Source organism: Dreissena polymorpha, chromosome 5 (assembly GCF_020536995.1).
Source record: "Dreissena polymorpha isolate Duluth1 chromosome 5, UMN_Dpol_1.0, whole genome shotgun sequence".
Taxonomy (NCBI): Eukaryota; Metazoa; Mollusca; class Bivalvia; order Myida; family Dreissenidae; genus Dreissena; species Dreissena polymorpha.
In genome coordinates, this window is record NC_068359.1 from 25,153,820 (window position 1) to 25,169,045 (window position 15,226).

General features: G+C 44.7%; 1 protein-coding gene and 1 long non-coding RNA gene across 2 annotated transcripts; both read right to left on the minus strand.

The window, feature by feature from the left end:
• Positions 1 to 973: 973 nt before the first annotated feature.
• On the minus strand, positions 974 to 3,528 carry LOC127832167 (uncharacterized). Its single transcript, XR_008026720.1, has 3 exons — positions 2,653 to 3,528; positions 2,071 to 2,171; positions 974 to 1,563 (listed from the first exon to the last, which is right to left on the minus strand). It is a non-coding gene; the product is annotated as an uncharacterized LOC127832167 (long non-coding RNA).
• Positions 3,529 to 3,554: 26 nt separating this feature from the next.
• LOC127832162 (uncharacterized) lies at positions 3,555 to 14,286 on the minus strand. The gene is made up of 2 exons (XM_052357462.1): positions 14,081 to 14,286; positions 3,555 to 6,683 (listed from the first exon to the last, which is right to left on the minus strand). Exons 1-2 carry the CDS (start codon positions 14,107 to 14,109, stop codon positions 4,112 to 4,114), a joined length of 2,601 nt encoding a protein of 866 aa, XP_052213422.1. The 5' UTR covers positions 14,110 to 14,286; the 3' UTR covers positions 3,555 to 4,111.
• Between the last annotated feature and the right edge of the window lie 940 nt (positions 14,287 to 15,226).

Below are 15,226 nucleotides of genomic sequence, written 5' to 3' on the forward strand. Positions count from 1 at the left end.
GTACTTATGCTATAAAACACTATAGAACTTACCTAAGCAAGTTGCTTGGGGTAGATTCCATCGTCTACAGTGTGTACAAGCGCAGAAATACTCTCCGCAAGATATAAAGGTTATATTACACTAATTCCGATTCCCATAGGGTCCCATTATAAAACTGACAACTTTCACTGCATTTTTCTTGCCTTTTCGACGTATCAATTTTTCCGAACCTGGTATCATTTTAAAGATGGATCTGTCATCTTCCAATAATTGCAATCAAAAACATACCGTCTCGCAACTTCTAAGAAAGTAAATCGCTGTCGAATGAACCCACCGTAGAAAAACGTGTTTCGGAATCCTAATTTCGACAAAAGCCCCACACAATAGAAAACACACCCTCAAAAGTTCATCTTTTAAGTTAGCTTCCAATCCAAGGCATCAAAGTACTCCAGACACATACAGGATATTACAAATAACCACAAAAGTCATGTCTCACATTGTTAAATGGCTTATATTCAAGAAGAGAAAAGGAACTCTTTAGAAATAGGCACTACTTTCGAATGGACCACGGAGGGATACACAATGATTTAGTGTAATGTAACCTTTAAGGGAATTCAACTTTGTCCTATCTTTTTCAAACTTTCTCCACATGAGATTTCAACTATTTCCACAATGAATATGCAATTTCAGTGCATTCGGATGGGGGTAAAGGCCTTAAAATGGCCATTTAAAGCGGTGACTAAATTGGCCGCAGTCAAGTCGGAATGCATGATTTTTAGTCTAAGTGACGACAGCTGATTTTGCGTCTCCAATTATTGTTACGTGTAACTTTCATGGCAAAAACTGGTATCATTGCATGCGAAATTCACCAATATATCAGCAAAAGGCCCAAATAAATGTATTGATTGTGAATCAGTGTACTTTTCTTGATGAAATAGGAGACTTTTTTTAAATTTTAAGCACTTTTTTCAATAAAAAACTCACTGACAGCATATAAAATCATGTTTTTTAAGAAAATTATTATTAAAAGCTTCACTTACAATCTAAACATACACATTGCAATTACAAAAATTAATGCTATTATGATGAGAGGCATAATTTTCAGCTTTCAAGCTGATACAAGCCGGCTACCCAAAATTAACACTTAAAAAGGCGCAAATCGCTCCTTCAACAGCTTACGACACAAAGTGACACTTAATGCGCATCCAGATAGTCTCTCTCATATAAATAAGTCCTGTTAGCGACATTTCTCTTTAAAATCCAGTGTTGAAAGCATAAGTTTTGCAAAAATGTCCACAGTCACCATGCAAAAGAGCATGTTTGCTAAGGAATTCCTACGCGAGTGGCCACACTAATGTCGTGGCAGGAAAGTCATTTGGGTGTGATTCCTCTGTAGTTCAGTGAACATTCATTCCACTACCTGGGGATGACTATCAGGATCAATTTTCCCAGCTTAGTGTAGTGTTGACCTTTCAGGATGTTGATGGATCGTCCACAAGCGCTGCACCACTGCGGCCTCTGTTCAGGACACAGAGTCGGATTGAGGTGTACACAAACCCGCAGTCAGGCAAGGATCATCCAGACCTTTAATAAAATAAAATGTTTAGGCCCCTGAAACTGGCAATTATGTTCAACACTGAGATAAGGATACACATAGAGGAGACATCATGCCATGGCTTTCTCATTATTGACACGGCAAACTCGAGCAGCCGGGGACTTGGCTCTAAACAAAAACAGGTATGCTCCATCAATGTGAGCAAGATGGCATGTCAGAGTAAAAAAGGGCAAACAAACATACAAAAGAGATATGTAGGAAATTAGAAATTAAATGCCAGAAGAAATTTTAAGTATTGTTTTTCTGTCTGCAAGGGTTGCTGTGGAAAATAGTGCTTAACGCATAGTTTGGCCTGTAGGGGTTCTGCTAGCAAGAACAAATCGAAGTCATATCTGCCCGCGAACTGTAAGCTTGAGATAACCATATCTGATGAAGTACTGCTTTGAGAATGCATTCTTATTGTACTTGAACCAGATCGCATTGACAGCACAAGGCTTCAGACCCCCCAAAAGTGTGAGGCTTTCAATAATGCTTACCTGATACCAGACCGCATTGCCCGAGACAGTGACTTTCTCCCGGAACTGCACAGGCTGCATCCGCAGCACAATCCTTAAGCTCAATCATGGTCTGGCTGACTCTGAAATAGTGAAATCTGAATTTACAGATGCTCATTTGTCTAAAGGTTATGAGTTTATTGCCTATCTTATTAAAAGCAAACACAATGACATGCTTAAAAAGACATGTGCATTTCTGAAAAGACATACAGCTGCCCGATACTTGACTAGGAAAAGGCGCTATGGTCTTCACTCTGAAATTCATTACTCTAAGGGCTTAACAGAACAAAAGCCAGATCTTACAGCTAATTGGCCCCACCTACAGCTAAATATGCTTTATAGGTTGAAAATAAAGTTATTTGTCTGAAAAACTAGTGCTATTAACTCATCAGCTATGTTGCTCCACTGGCCGCAATTCTGTAAACATAGTGTATATATGGAAATACCTAGTCTACCACCTGCACCGCACCACTACGTCCACTGTAAAAATACACAGCTAAGTTAGTACTTTAACGAACAAACTGAAATTCATGTGTTAATTAAACAATCAGTATGATGACTCACATTGAAATCATGTCCAGTGCACCAGTCAGAGCAAGACAGCTAGCGGATTGTTGACCATCTACGGCTCAAGGACAAACGGTCAGGCCTACAAACAAAGAGAAAAATGGCATAAATGGGTTGCATGCATGTAATTTTGCATATTTTTCATCTTACTCTCCACCTGAAACTTCAATCTATGGACATAATAATATTTACATTTAAGATTTGTTGGAAATGTTACCCTTACTTGTCAATACCAGGTCCCCCACCCATACGGAACCGTCTAAAACCACCTAAAACATCCATTTGGACCAAAATATTGACACCTCTCATCTATTTTAGCACCCAAATCATCAAAACATTAATTAAAATTCATGTTCTACTTGTCTCGCTTGCAGACGAATCCATGTGACCTTGACATTGCAGTAAATGTGCTTTTTAAAGGTTATATTACACTAATTCCGATTCCCATAGGGTCCCATTATAAAACTGACAACTTTCACTGCATTTTTCTTGCCTTTTCGACGTATCAATTTTTCCGAACCTGGTATCATTTTAAAGATGGATCTGTCATCTTCCAATAATTGCAATCAAAAACATACCGTCTCGCAACTTCTAAGAAAGTAAATCGCTGTCGAATGAACCCACCGTAGAAAAACGTGTTTCGGAATCCTAATTTCGACAAAAGCCCCACACAATAGAAAACACACCCTCAAAAGTTCATCTTTTAAGTTAGCTTCCAATCCAAGGCATCAAAGTACTCCAGACACATACAGGATATTACAAATAACCACAAAAGTCATGTCTCACATTGTTAAATGGCTTATATTCAAGAAGAGAAAAGGAACTCTTTAGAAATAGGCACTACTTTCGAATGGACCACGGAGGGATACACAATGATTTAGTGTAATGTAACCTAAAGGAACGTCCTGTCAAGAGGGTTGTTTACTGCACACACTTTCGTCATGATTACGTCATTCGCGCGTTCTTCGGTAAAGAGGGCAATAGGGCAAAACGGTCGGGATGGTCCACTGACAATCCGGTCAATTTTACCATATTCCTCCCCATTTTATAGCCCTCCTCTTCACCCCACCAAGACAGTCTGCCACACCCCTATACCACGTTCCAAGACCACACAATATGATCTCATACTTACAGAAACATTCCTGGCTAGTTTTTTCCTTTGCATTACCCACTCACCATGTGACCTTTGTATTTTATTTATTTATCACCATGTGACCTTTGTATTTTATTTATTTATTTTTAAACCAAGAGCACTCATTTGATAATTTGACCAACCGTTTCCTTAAGCATAGACCACATCACTGAATCCTGACACATTCTATTATCGACGCCCCTTGGCCAGTGTTTAACAGACATCCGACCGCCTCAATCACTAGTTAAAGGGCGCGCGCAACCGCGTCACCCTCATATGGTTCGATCCCCAACTCGCCAACAGACTATTTCCAGTATCCGAACCCTACAGGTTATAAAGACGCCTGCCGTTCTCAGCAGTAGTGCGCAATATCTCCCTGAGGGTCTCCTTTCGGATCTGGGCCACCGTATTTGCAACTTCACCCACGTACGCCGGAGTATTGTCTTTCTTACTTCGGACTCGCAAGTAAGGAGAATCGGTCTCAACTAGGAGTCGGTCGGCCGGAATCCCTCGCACAGCTGACTTTTGCACCTCATCAAAACGCGCAGCCAGACCTGAGATGCTAAAGTAGCAACGGGGAAATGCAGCGGACCAACTCAGAACCTGATCGAGAGTCCCCGTGAAGCAGTGGAGGTGTATCCGCTGAGTCGGACTAACGTTCTTCTGCATGAGTCGGAGGGCAAGGGCACTAGCCTCACAAGAGTACGTGTCCTGCCCCCGAATATGCAAAATAACTGGTCGCCTAGGGCAAGCCAGCTCCAACAGCCCTACAAACATCTCCTCCTGCCTACCCCACTCTCTTTCAGGCACGGTTCTGTCTAAACCGATCTCTCCAAGCGCTACCACCCCATCCTTCCGCAACTCTCTCTCCACCTGTCCTACCACCCCTTTAACGTCCCTTAGAGGCGCCTTAGGATGTACCCCGACAGCCGACCCGAAACCAGTGACACTGGGATATTCCCTTGGGTAGTTGGGTGGATCGCAGAAAACTGCAACTCCCCCATTTACCCGCACTGGTACCTCAGGCATTGGCCCCACGGTATGCCCCACCAACGCCTCAATAGAACCAACCTTGGTCGTCTTATAACTGCGGTCCAAGTGAAAGTGGCTGTCGAACGCGGTGAGTTCAGCATTCCTAACCGAAATCCACTCTTGAACCACAGGTGCAATTTCAAAGTCATCACCCAATTCACACTCATTCCCTAGAGACCCGGGCTCTGGGACCGACTCTGCCACTTGAGTCAACGCCATCACCTGGGCCCCTTTTTCTACACAAGTGACTGGCTCGGGTCTCTGAATCAAATCCATCTCTGGACTCGACACAGTCGCCTGAGCCTCCATGACCACACTCCGATCTGATCCAGCTCCCTGCACCAACTCAGTTGCCTGAGTCGACCCAGTAGCCTGGGCCGCCACACAACAATCTGGTCCGGATCTCTGCATCAACTCAGTTGCCTGAGTCGACCCAGTCACCTGGACCACGCCGCGCCGCCTGACAAACCTTTGGGCAAAGAAATCGTCTCTTACCTCTTGGCTGCATAGCTTCAGCAACGCGGCCAACACTCTCCAGTGGAAGAGGAGCGCTCGCGAGTTTACCCGTGCAACGTGGAATATAGGGGGAATGTAAAACATAAACCTGCGAGAGACCCTTTCTAACCAGACCTGGTCCTTGTCGTTCAGGCAGGACTGCTCCGAAATTGATAACCTCTGGCGGCCCACGAAAAGCATAGCCTCATCAAAGCTCTGGAGACCCAGACTATTGATGACGCATATTACCCCTCTAAACCGCACATGGTCCTTTTCCGGATTCTCCCATGCCTCCCGACGAAACACAGGCGGAAAATGCCGGGCCTCAACATGGTGTCTTATCGATCTTGCCCTTAATCCACACACGGGACAACCCTGGGTCTTTTTCCTCTTAAAACCCACATCATCCTGCTGGGACCGGGATCTATCCCTGGTCCCAACCCCTCCATTAAACTCTGCCCCTCTATCAAGAGGCCTGGACCGTCTCTCACACCGGTCCATACCTCTTATCATCCTACCTTGAAGTGACATTGCCCCTGCGGGCTCTGCCATTTCATCTATAGGCCGTGCAAAACCGGGTTCCCCCACAATTTCCTGGTCAAGGTTAGCCGCCAAAGGAGCATCAACCTCCATGTCTTCCTCATCAGAGATGATGATGACCCCTTCTTCGGGGCCAACCTTGCACGCAGCCTCCACCAACCTCACTGGCGACACAAGGAAGTCCAGTGCTGATGGCTGCGAGGCCATGAAGGCCTCCCCTTCAGGCTCGGCCTTGACCTCCACCAACCTCACTGGCGACTCAGGGACAACCAGCGATGTCGAATCGGAGACAAATGCCTCCTCCTCAGGTTCGACCTTCACCCTCCCACACTCCGACCCTACTGGCAACACAAGTGTGTCCAGCGAGGAAGGATTGGGCACGAGTGACTCTACCCCAGGTTCAACCTTGACCCCCTCCGATCCCAACTGTGCTGGCAACGCAGGGAAGTCCAGCGCTGTCAGGATCGGAGCCGGCTTTGGTCTCGATCTGGACAACTCTACAGTACCCCGGGGCCTCCCGCTCAGTGAAGCCCCAGGGGTCCTCCGTTGTTTTTCAGGACCGGCCAACACCCTCTTAATGAACGAATCACTAAGAATTTGATGGCCGTACTTCCTGACCTCGGATACAAACCCTAGGCGCCCTCTCCTCCTGGCCAAACTTACTTGGCCTTCCACCGCCCTTTCTACCCTACCATGGTCCAAGGGCAACATCGTCCCCAGCTCAATGACGAGGTCCCGCCCCGAACTCCAAAGCGTACCCCGACCGCTGGCCTCCTCGACCTCAATAAATATGTCACGCCCATCCATGCGACAAACCACACGTGGCGTTCTGCAAAACACCACATATTTATAATATAATGTGCCTGAGCTTCACAAGCTACCGGCATATACGATAAGTATAGACCTAACCTGTCCTACAACTTAGACATGTATACAGATCTATTTCTTCACCCTGTTCCTCCGTGACACCCACACACTTTCCGTGGTACCACTCCTCACACACATCGCAAGCAATCATAAAGGAACCATCATCAATCCCCCTACACATACAGTATACTTGCTCATCTTGCACATCTTTCGCAAGACCGCAACTCTCTCGCTCTCGAACCACCCAGGCAGGAAGGTTGTTCAATTTACAATTTTTCAATCGGTCATGATTCACATTAACCCTCTTCCCTCGTAATCGGACCTGGTAAAGGAAATCGGTGAATTTTTTCACTACAACCCCCGGCCCAGTCCATTGCGGCGACAACTTCTTAGCTTTGCCTTTCTTTCCCGACACATTAAGCACATATACCATGTCACCAACCCGGTAGGAGTTTTGACATAACCTCACATCATGATCCCGCTTCATGTGAGCCTGATATCCGCTTAAACACTTGCGAGCGGTTTCATGGACTGACACCATACTTTGTTCTAGATTGTGGACATACTCAGCCACAGGCTGTGCCTCATGAGGTGGTAATGGGTAAACCAACTCAGCAGGAGTATAAACCTCTCTCCCTAGCATCATACGGTTAGCGGTGAAACCAGTACTCCTACACACTGATGAACGCATTGCCGCCGCGATTTGCGGTAGATTTTCGTCCCAAGTATTTTCTCGGGAACCTACATAGCAACGGACTGCATCCATGAGTGTGCGATTGTACCTTTCCACTTGACCATTGGTGCTTGGTCGATAGGCAGTTGTTCGCGTCTTATGAATGTGCAATAATTTACACATTTGCGTGAACAGAATGCTCTCAAAGTTGGTACCCCGATCAGTCATTATTTCCATAGGTACCCCATACCTACAGAACACTTGATTAACCACTGCCTCTGCAGTAACCTCAGCGGTCTGCGAAGGCAACGGTATACATTCTACCCATTTAGTGAACTGATCCACCACCATCATCACATACCGGTTTCCCTTTTTCGTTAAGGGCAAAGGACCTAGAAAGTCAATGTGCACCCTCTCCATTGGGAGTCCAGAATGAAACTTTATCATCTCGCCCTTAGCCTTACGGTTAGGTTTTTTGCTTACAGAGCAACGCGGGCAACTGGATACGTACTTGATTATGTCCTTTGACATGCGGTACCAGAAATACTTGGCCTTAACCCTTTCAATAGTACGCTGTTCGCCCTGATGTCCTGACAGAGGAATATCATGGTTCAGCACCAGGATCTCATGGCGCAATTCCCGTGGAACCAATAACTGCTGACGATCTGACTTTGGGTCGATTCGCCAAAGCAGATCCGCCTCCAATTTAAAACATTGGCGATTAATCCAATAAAACTTGGAGGCTGCGTTTGCTAGAAACAACTCTCCATCAGGAGGCTCGGTACCATGCAATAACCACTTCCGGATAAACCGGAAGTCGTCATCCGCCCACTGATGTTCTTTAAGTAGAGCGTCCCGGTCCTGGACTGGAGCGGCTCTATCAGTACTCTCGACACCAGAGTCTTCTCCGGTTCTTACCTCCTGGATTATGACCGGTGCTAGAGAAACAACGTCATCCACCTCGCGAATAAACCCACCCCATTGTTCTTCTGCCCTAGTACATTTCGGACAACCACCACATGGCAAAACCTCAAGGGTTACACCATGCTCATAATGGTCTCCTCCATCAACCAGCAATCGTGACAATGCATCAGCATTTGCATGTTTCTTGCCAGCACGGTGGACTATGTCCATATCATACTGGCTCAACTCCTCCATCCAGCGAGCTATCTGCCCTTGTGGCTCCTTGAAATTCAATAACCAAGTAAGGCTACTGTGGTCCGTGCGAACCGTGAAACGTTTGCCCAGCAAGTAGTGGCGGAACTGTCGAGTAAACCTCACTACCGCTAGCAATTCTTTCCGCGTGGTACAATACCGCCTCTGTTCTTTAGTCAGCGCATATGACCCATAACAAACAACCCTAGGAGCCCCTGCCTGTATTTGACTGAGAACCGCACCAATTGCTTTATCAGAAGCATCGGTGTCAAGTACAAAAGGGTCATTCCGATTAGGAAGTCCTAAAACCGGGGCGGACATTAGGGCCTCCTTCAAATCAAGGAAGGCCGTATCTTGGTCATCCCCCCACTGATAGTCTTTAACTATTTCATACAGCGCCCTCGACCGTCCGGCATAATCCGATATGAACATTCGGTGGTAATTTACCAATCCCAAGAAACGTTCTACATCTTTAGAGCAGGTTGGCACTGGCCAGTCTACCACCACCCTAACGTCATTTGAGGACAACCCCAAACCCTCTGGTCCTACAGTACGCCCCAAGAACTCCACCTTATGCTGAAACAGCTCACACTTCGCGGGTTTTAATTTCAGTTGGTATTGGCGTAATCTGACAAATACCCCCCGTATTGTAAGCATATGTTCAGCGAATGTCTTGTTCATAGCAAGGATGTCGTCAAGAAAGGCTAGAACACTGTTCCAGTTCAAACCCTGCAGTACTAAGCCTACAACCCGAGAAAATGTCGCCGGTGCATTACATAGACCGAATGCCATCCGGACAAACTCAAATAGCCCATACTTAGTTGTGAAAGCAGTTTTCTTTCTGTCTGACTCCTTGATCTTAATCTGCCAATAAGCAGAATTAGCATCCAGCTTTGAAAACCACTTCTGGCCAGCTAACATGTCTATACAGTCTTCAATCAGGGGCAAAGGATACACGTCCTTCACCGTGACTGAGTTCAACCCCCTGTAATCTACACACCACCTAACGGACCCATCACGCTTTCTAACTAACACAGGCGCGGAGCACCATTCTGAGTTAGACGGCTGGATCACCCCCGCCTCTAACATCTTTTTAAGATGGTTCTCTTCCTCCGTTACAAAGGCGACAGGGGTCCTACGCATTTTCTGCCTAATGGGTTTGGCTTCCCCCGTGTCTATGCAATGCTCAACAGCAGTAAAATTGCCAAGATCATACTCGTTTTTAGCGAATACATCCTCAAACTCACGTAAGAACCCAGCCACCTGCACCTGTTCTTCATCGCTCAAGTTTAATTTCGAACGTTCATAAAGGTCTCTGAGATGGTCTGGCACCGTGATATCTTTATCACATTTTGCCGCCTCTCGTACCACCTTTACTGAGGTCAGTTCCTCGGGCAATGGTCTCACTAAACGTACCTCTTCTGCCTTTCCAACCAATTTCCCTTGCTTCAGCCTTACATGGTGACCCGACATGTTCACCATTGGTAGCCGTAGCACAGCCTCACTAACATGGACCGACATAGGCACTATCACATCACCACACTCAGCCTCCACTGCAAAGGTGCCGATTGGTTTTCCCAAAGAGCACTTTACCATGGCCACCGAGTTGGGTGGTATGACAACAGTTCGAGCGACAGTCACATTTGCCACTCTTGCCTCCACTAACTCTCCTTCTTGAGCCATGGGAACTACCTGGCCATTTAAACACATGGTGGCCCCTACGATATCGATAGTGGCTCCATGCTTTTTCAAGAAATCCAGCCCGAGCAACATGCAATCTTCAATAGGGGCTACATAAACCCTCTCTTGAAAAACCATATCACCCAGTTGGATGGTTACTGGTCCCACAATGGAACCATTCATCTGCAGACCTCTCCCTGCAGTCTTCATGTACACATGTTCCAACACCGGAACCTTTTCCGACAACTGAGCCACTACCCGGTCCGAAACCAAGGTAACCTCAGCCGCCGTATCTACTACAGCCTGTACTGCAAGGCCGTTCAGCCTCACTTTAACCCGGAACATCGAATCAGACCTTATCTGTCTGATTATGACCGGTGGGCCCCTATCATTGTGGATCAGGTCTGGACCCTCTACACTGACCCCTTGCCGTTTAAATCGGCAAAAGACACCTTCCTACCTTCTCTAGGGGTATCACCGACTTTATCACTTGCCTGTTTGGGACAATCTCTGGCCATGTGACCAAGCTCGTTACAACGGTAACAGCGGTCACCCCTAGCCGGGGACGGTGTCCTGCTCCTAAGTTTAGGACAGTCCCTTTTGAAATGCCCTGCCTCGTTGCAATTAAAACATTGGCGTCTGGCTGGGGATGGAGATTGGCTTCTGGTGGGTCTTGCCAACAGTTGGTCAAGTTTACCCATCAGGATGTCCATTTTCTCCTCCAACTTGACCACCCTTTCAACCAGTCTATTCTGAGAGGCCACCTTCACCTCAGCAACCTCTACCTGCCCCTCACATTCCACTTTTCGCACCAACTTTGGTCTTCCATACATTAACCCGTGAGTATGGATAGCCCATTTTAGTTTGTCAATTGCCTGTTCTATTGACACAGGCCGCTGATTTATAACTTGTTCCCCAGCCTCTCTCTCCTTAGCTCCCATGCAGAATTTCAAGATCGCTTCCTGCACCATATACTCCTCTGGCAAACCCCTAAAGGCTTTACCAGCAAGGGTCAAAACCCTGTCCGCCCAGTCATCCACAGACTCCTCCTCTCCCTGTCGCGCACCCGAAAAGGTTACCCTTGCCGTTTCCGGCAATTCCCGGTAACCAAACCTCCTCTCGAGCTTGTCAACTACCTCTATGTAGCCCAGCTCCACCTCCCTGTCCATCACTAAGGCATAGTACTCACTTGCCTTATCGGTGAGACAGAGACACAAGAAATCCCGCTTCTCAAAGTCATCCCATTCGAAAATACCCGCGTATTTTTCAAATTTGGTCAGGAAAGCATGCCAGCTTCCCCGACCATCATAGACCAGTGCTTTAGGTAAGGACTGGATTCTAGATTTCTGTTGACCTAAAAGCATAGCTCTCTGGCCAACAGGTGTTGCAACCGTGTTATTGGTAGCACCGCGCACCGCATGTGAAGCATGTCGCGAAACACAACGTGGGGTTGCTACGCTCCTGCACACCTGCGGTGTAGGTACCACCTGTGGCGCGGCAACATACCCTGACTGTACAGGCGAGGTCATATATGTCATATGTGGTTGGTCTACAGGGTCAATTAATTGACCCTGAGATCCAACCAACACATATTGCAGCTGACCCGCTTGTGATACCGGCACACGTGTCATGATCTGATACTGACCAGGCTGTGCCCCATGCCCCATGGCATGGAACTGAACAGGGTACGTCCCATGTGCCTGGGGCATTTGAGCCATAGCCTGGTATGAACCAGACTGCACACTATGGCTCATCGGAATATATTGTGTCGAAGTCACAGACCTATACTGTACAGGTTGCTCTAATGACCTCTGCTGACACCCTATTGCCGCACTGGGCTGAGTTGCGGCCTGGTAGTGAACAGACTTAGGCTCCATTGGCATTGGCGATGGTGTCACAGTCAGATATTGTACAGACTGTTCCACTGACCCCTGATTAAACCCTACCTCCGTCCTTTCCTGTATCACTTTTGACCTTGCCCCCTGATCCCCCTTCTTAGCATCAGATGATTTGATATATGATGCAGGAGGTCCACTAAGGGACGCACTATCAATCGCTGCCGTCACCCTTTCTATTACTCCCAAACCCAAATTGGTGTCCGGCACAACGACTAGCTCACTAGCTGCCTCTAACCCCTCACCTTCATCCTCACCCTCATTCACAATTTCCAACTCATTCACGGTCCCTGACTCAGATTTGCTGAATCTTATCATATTCCACATTTGACTTGATGGTCGTATATACGGGAGTTTGACCAAAGCATCCGGTGTAATGCTACCGTGAAATTCCCGGTACGATACAATTGATTGGGCCACCCTGGTGCCGATACCTGGAACCGTTTGTAGTTCCGTTACCGGCGCCGTGTCAATATCCACTAGTTGAACACGATTCATTTTTATTTTTTTATTTATGTAATTAAAATAATGTGTGAAAGAAATAGCGGACAAATATTGCAACGCCGATTTTAATTTTACGGGTAAACAGCACACACAATGCACGTATATTTTAATGAAATATAGGTCACACAAATTGAAATGTGCAAGCAGACAAAAACAATCACGGGAATATTACACATTCAAATACCCCGTAAACTTGAAATGACATTGCATTTGAAAAACACACAAACACAATGATGTCATACAATTTAATAATCAAAGCACGAATTTCAATAAAAGTAACAAGTATTGAATCTCACATGTAGTGAAATTATGTTTCAATTATACCCAACAAGAAAAGCAAAAAATTCACAAGTTATTAATTTATAACTTGTAAAAATGTGATTTAATCACAAATCGATGCATAATAATTTTTAATGATAAAATATCTGTATGAGTATATCACTACTCAAGAAAAATGTAAGAAATTCACTAGTTATTACCTTATAACTAGTGAAATTGTAATTAAGTCACAAATGAATGTTTCTAATGTTTGCTGATAAAATATCTATTTGAGTATATAGATACACCCAAAGAGAACAAGTCAGAAATTCACCAGTTATTACTCGATAACTATAGTGAAATTGTGATAAAATAACAAATCAAATTTTACTGATATCTATTTGAGTATATAAATACACCCAAAGAGAAAAAGCTAGAAATTCACCAATTAATACTTGATAAATAGTGAATTGTTTTCACTACAATACAGTTACACAAACAAATTCAATGAAACAATCAAATTCAATACGAAGAACACTCAAATCCATCATCACTTATAGCGGAATTATTAATGATGAAAATATGAAATTATCAGAATTAAATTGAGTAGTAGAAATACTCTACTGAAACGTTATGCTGATTACCTAAAAATGTGGCGATTCGCCTGACGATAGACAATAGACAAAACAATCACAATTCAGATGTACAGCCAGCTTAATATAGATGGCTTATATGGAGCCGAAACAAGTTACAGATGCGACAGAGCAATGTAAATAAACACTGCTCTAAATATAAACGTGTGATGATTTAAATAGAATTCACAATTCAACACATTAAACATAAACAACCTAAAAATAGACGTCACAGATGAGCTGTTAAACGGTTCAGCGAACCGCAATATGACGTAAATAGTTAAACCTAAAATTTAGGCAATAAGCTGACAAAAACCGACGAAATCGGTTTAGTTTGATGAAAAGTACTTTAAGTATATTAAAGTAATATTTTATTCACTAAAAGTGAACAAAACAACGATAAGAAACTTAAATTTAAATGAAACTTTATTTATTTTCAAGATGGCTGACTTTGAACGCTGACGGTTAAAAATAGCCGATTGTTTATAAGTGAAAATACTGCAAGTTTGGTGCTCGCAGCGCCAATTATAGTACTTATGCTATAAAACACTATAGAACTTACCTAAGCAAGTTGCTTGGGGTAGATTCCATCGTCTACAGTGTGTACAAGCGCAGAAATACTCTCCGCAAGATATAAAGGAACGTCCTGTCAAGAGGGTTGTTTACTGCACACACTTTCGTCATGATTACGTCATTCGCGCGTTCTTCGGTAAAGAGGGCAATAGGGCAAAACGGTCGGGATGGTCCACTGACAATCCGGTCAATTTTACCATAGATAGAACGAATTTATCAAACGTTATCAGGCATTTGTAATTTGAATAACATTGGATATTAAAAACGCACGTATATTAAAGATATTATCGGACAAATAGAATGCCATGTGAATACCAGTGTGTACTTACATTTATCCGACACGTCTCGGAAAGCCTCGCTGTGTAAACCTTTCCTAAACTCGTCGCACACAATAACTTAGATTTATGTCATGAATATCTAAACAACCACACTCGATCTGCACAAAAGACATGCATGTATACTTCGTATTGATATTCAAACACAATTATTACGTCGTTGTTTATAGATTTAGCGCCTAACTGTATATATATTGAATTAATAACGCGTAACGTCAGTTTCTTTGTTTCGTAGCAAGATGGAAGCTAGCCTAAGCGCTTTCATGACGTGACGTCACAATGTTTATCTTTGCGCGTGTGGTTTCCCAAACAAAATATTTAAACACAAAATACTTGAAAAGTTGTTTTTTTCCCAGATATGCCGACAACGCCAACAGGTAGATCGCATTCTGGTTCATATACATGTCAAATTTCAGCAAACGTGTTCGGCCAGTTTTCAATTGACTCAAATCGCGACTATATGCCTCAGCTTAACGAAACTTAGCCCCCTTTATCATTCGTTCGAATGAACGTCATCAATGATGACGTCCAATACATCACTCATTCCATACTAGAGTTGCGACACCTTAAGGGTTTCGCGGGATGGAATGAGTGGGAACTAAAAAAATGTGGGTTCGAAAATTTTGGGTAAGAAAATGTGGGAACACAAATTTTGGGTACTAAACAAATGTGGGTACGAACATTTTGGTTACGAAAAAAAATGTGGGTTCGAAAATTGTGGGTACAATGGGTCAATGTTAAGGTTTTAGCATGGCGGACGCCGGACGGCGAAAAGACACGATACGACACGATGAGCTGGC

Bases quoted from the DNA above. Each gene is read 5' to 3' on its own strand.
- LOC127832162 (XM_052357462.1), bottom strand. From the start codon at position 14,109: ATGGAATCTACCCCAAGCAACTTGCTTAG. The intron at 6,684-14,080 runs GTAAGTTCTATA...GGTGTTTTGCAG, and splicing joins ACCCCAAGCAACTTGCTTAG to AACGCCACGTGTGGTTTGTC.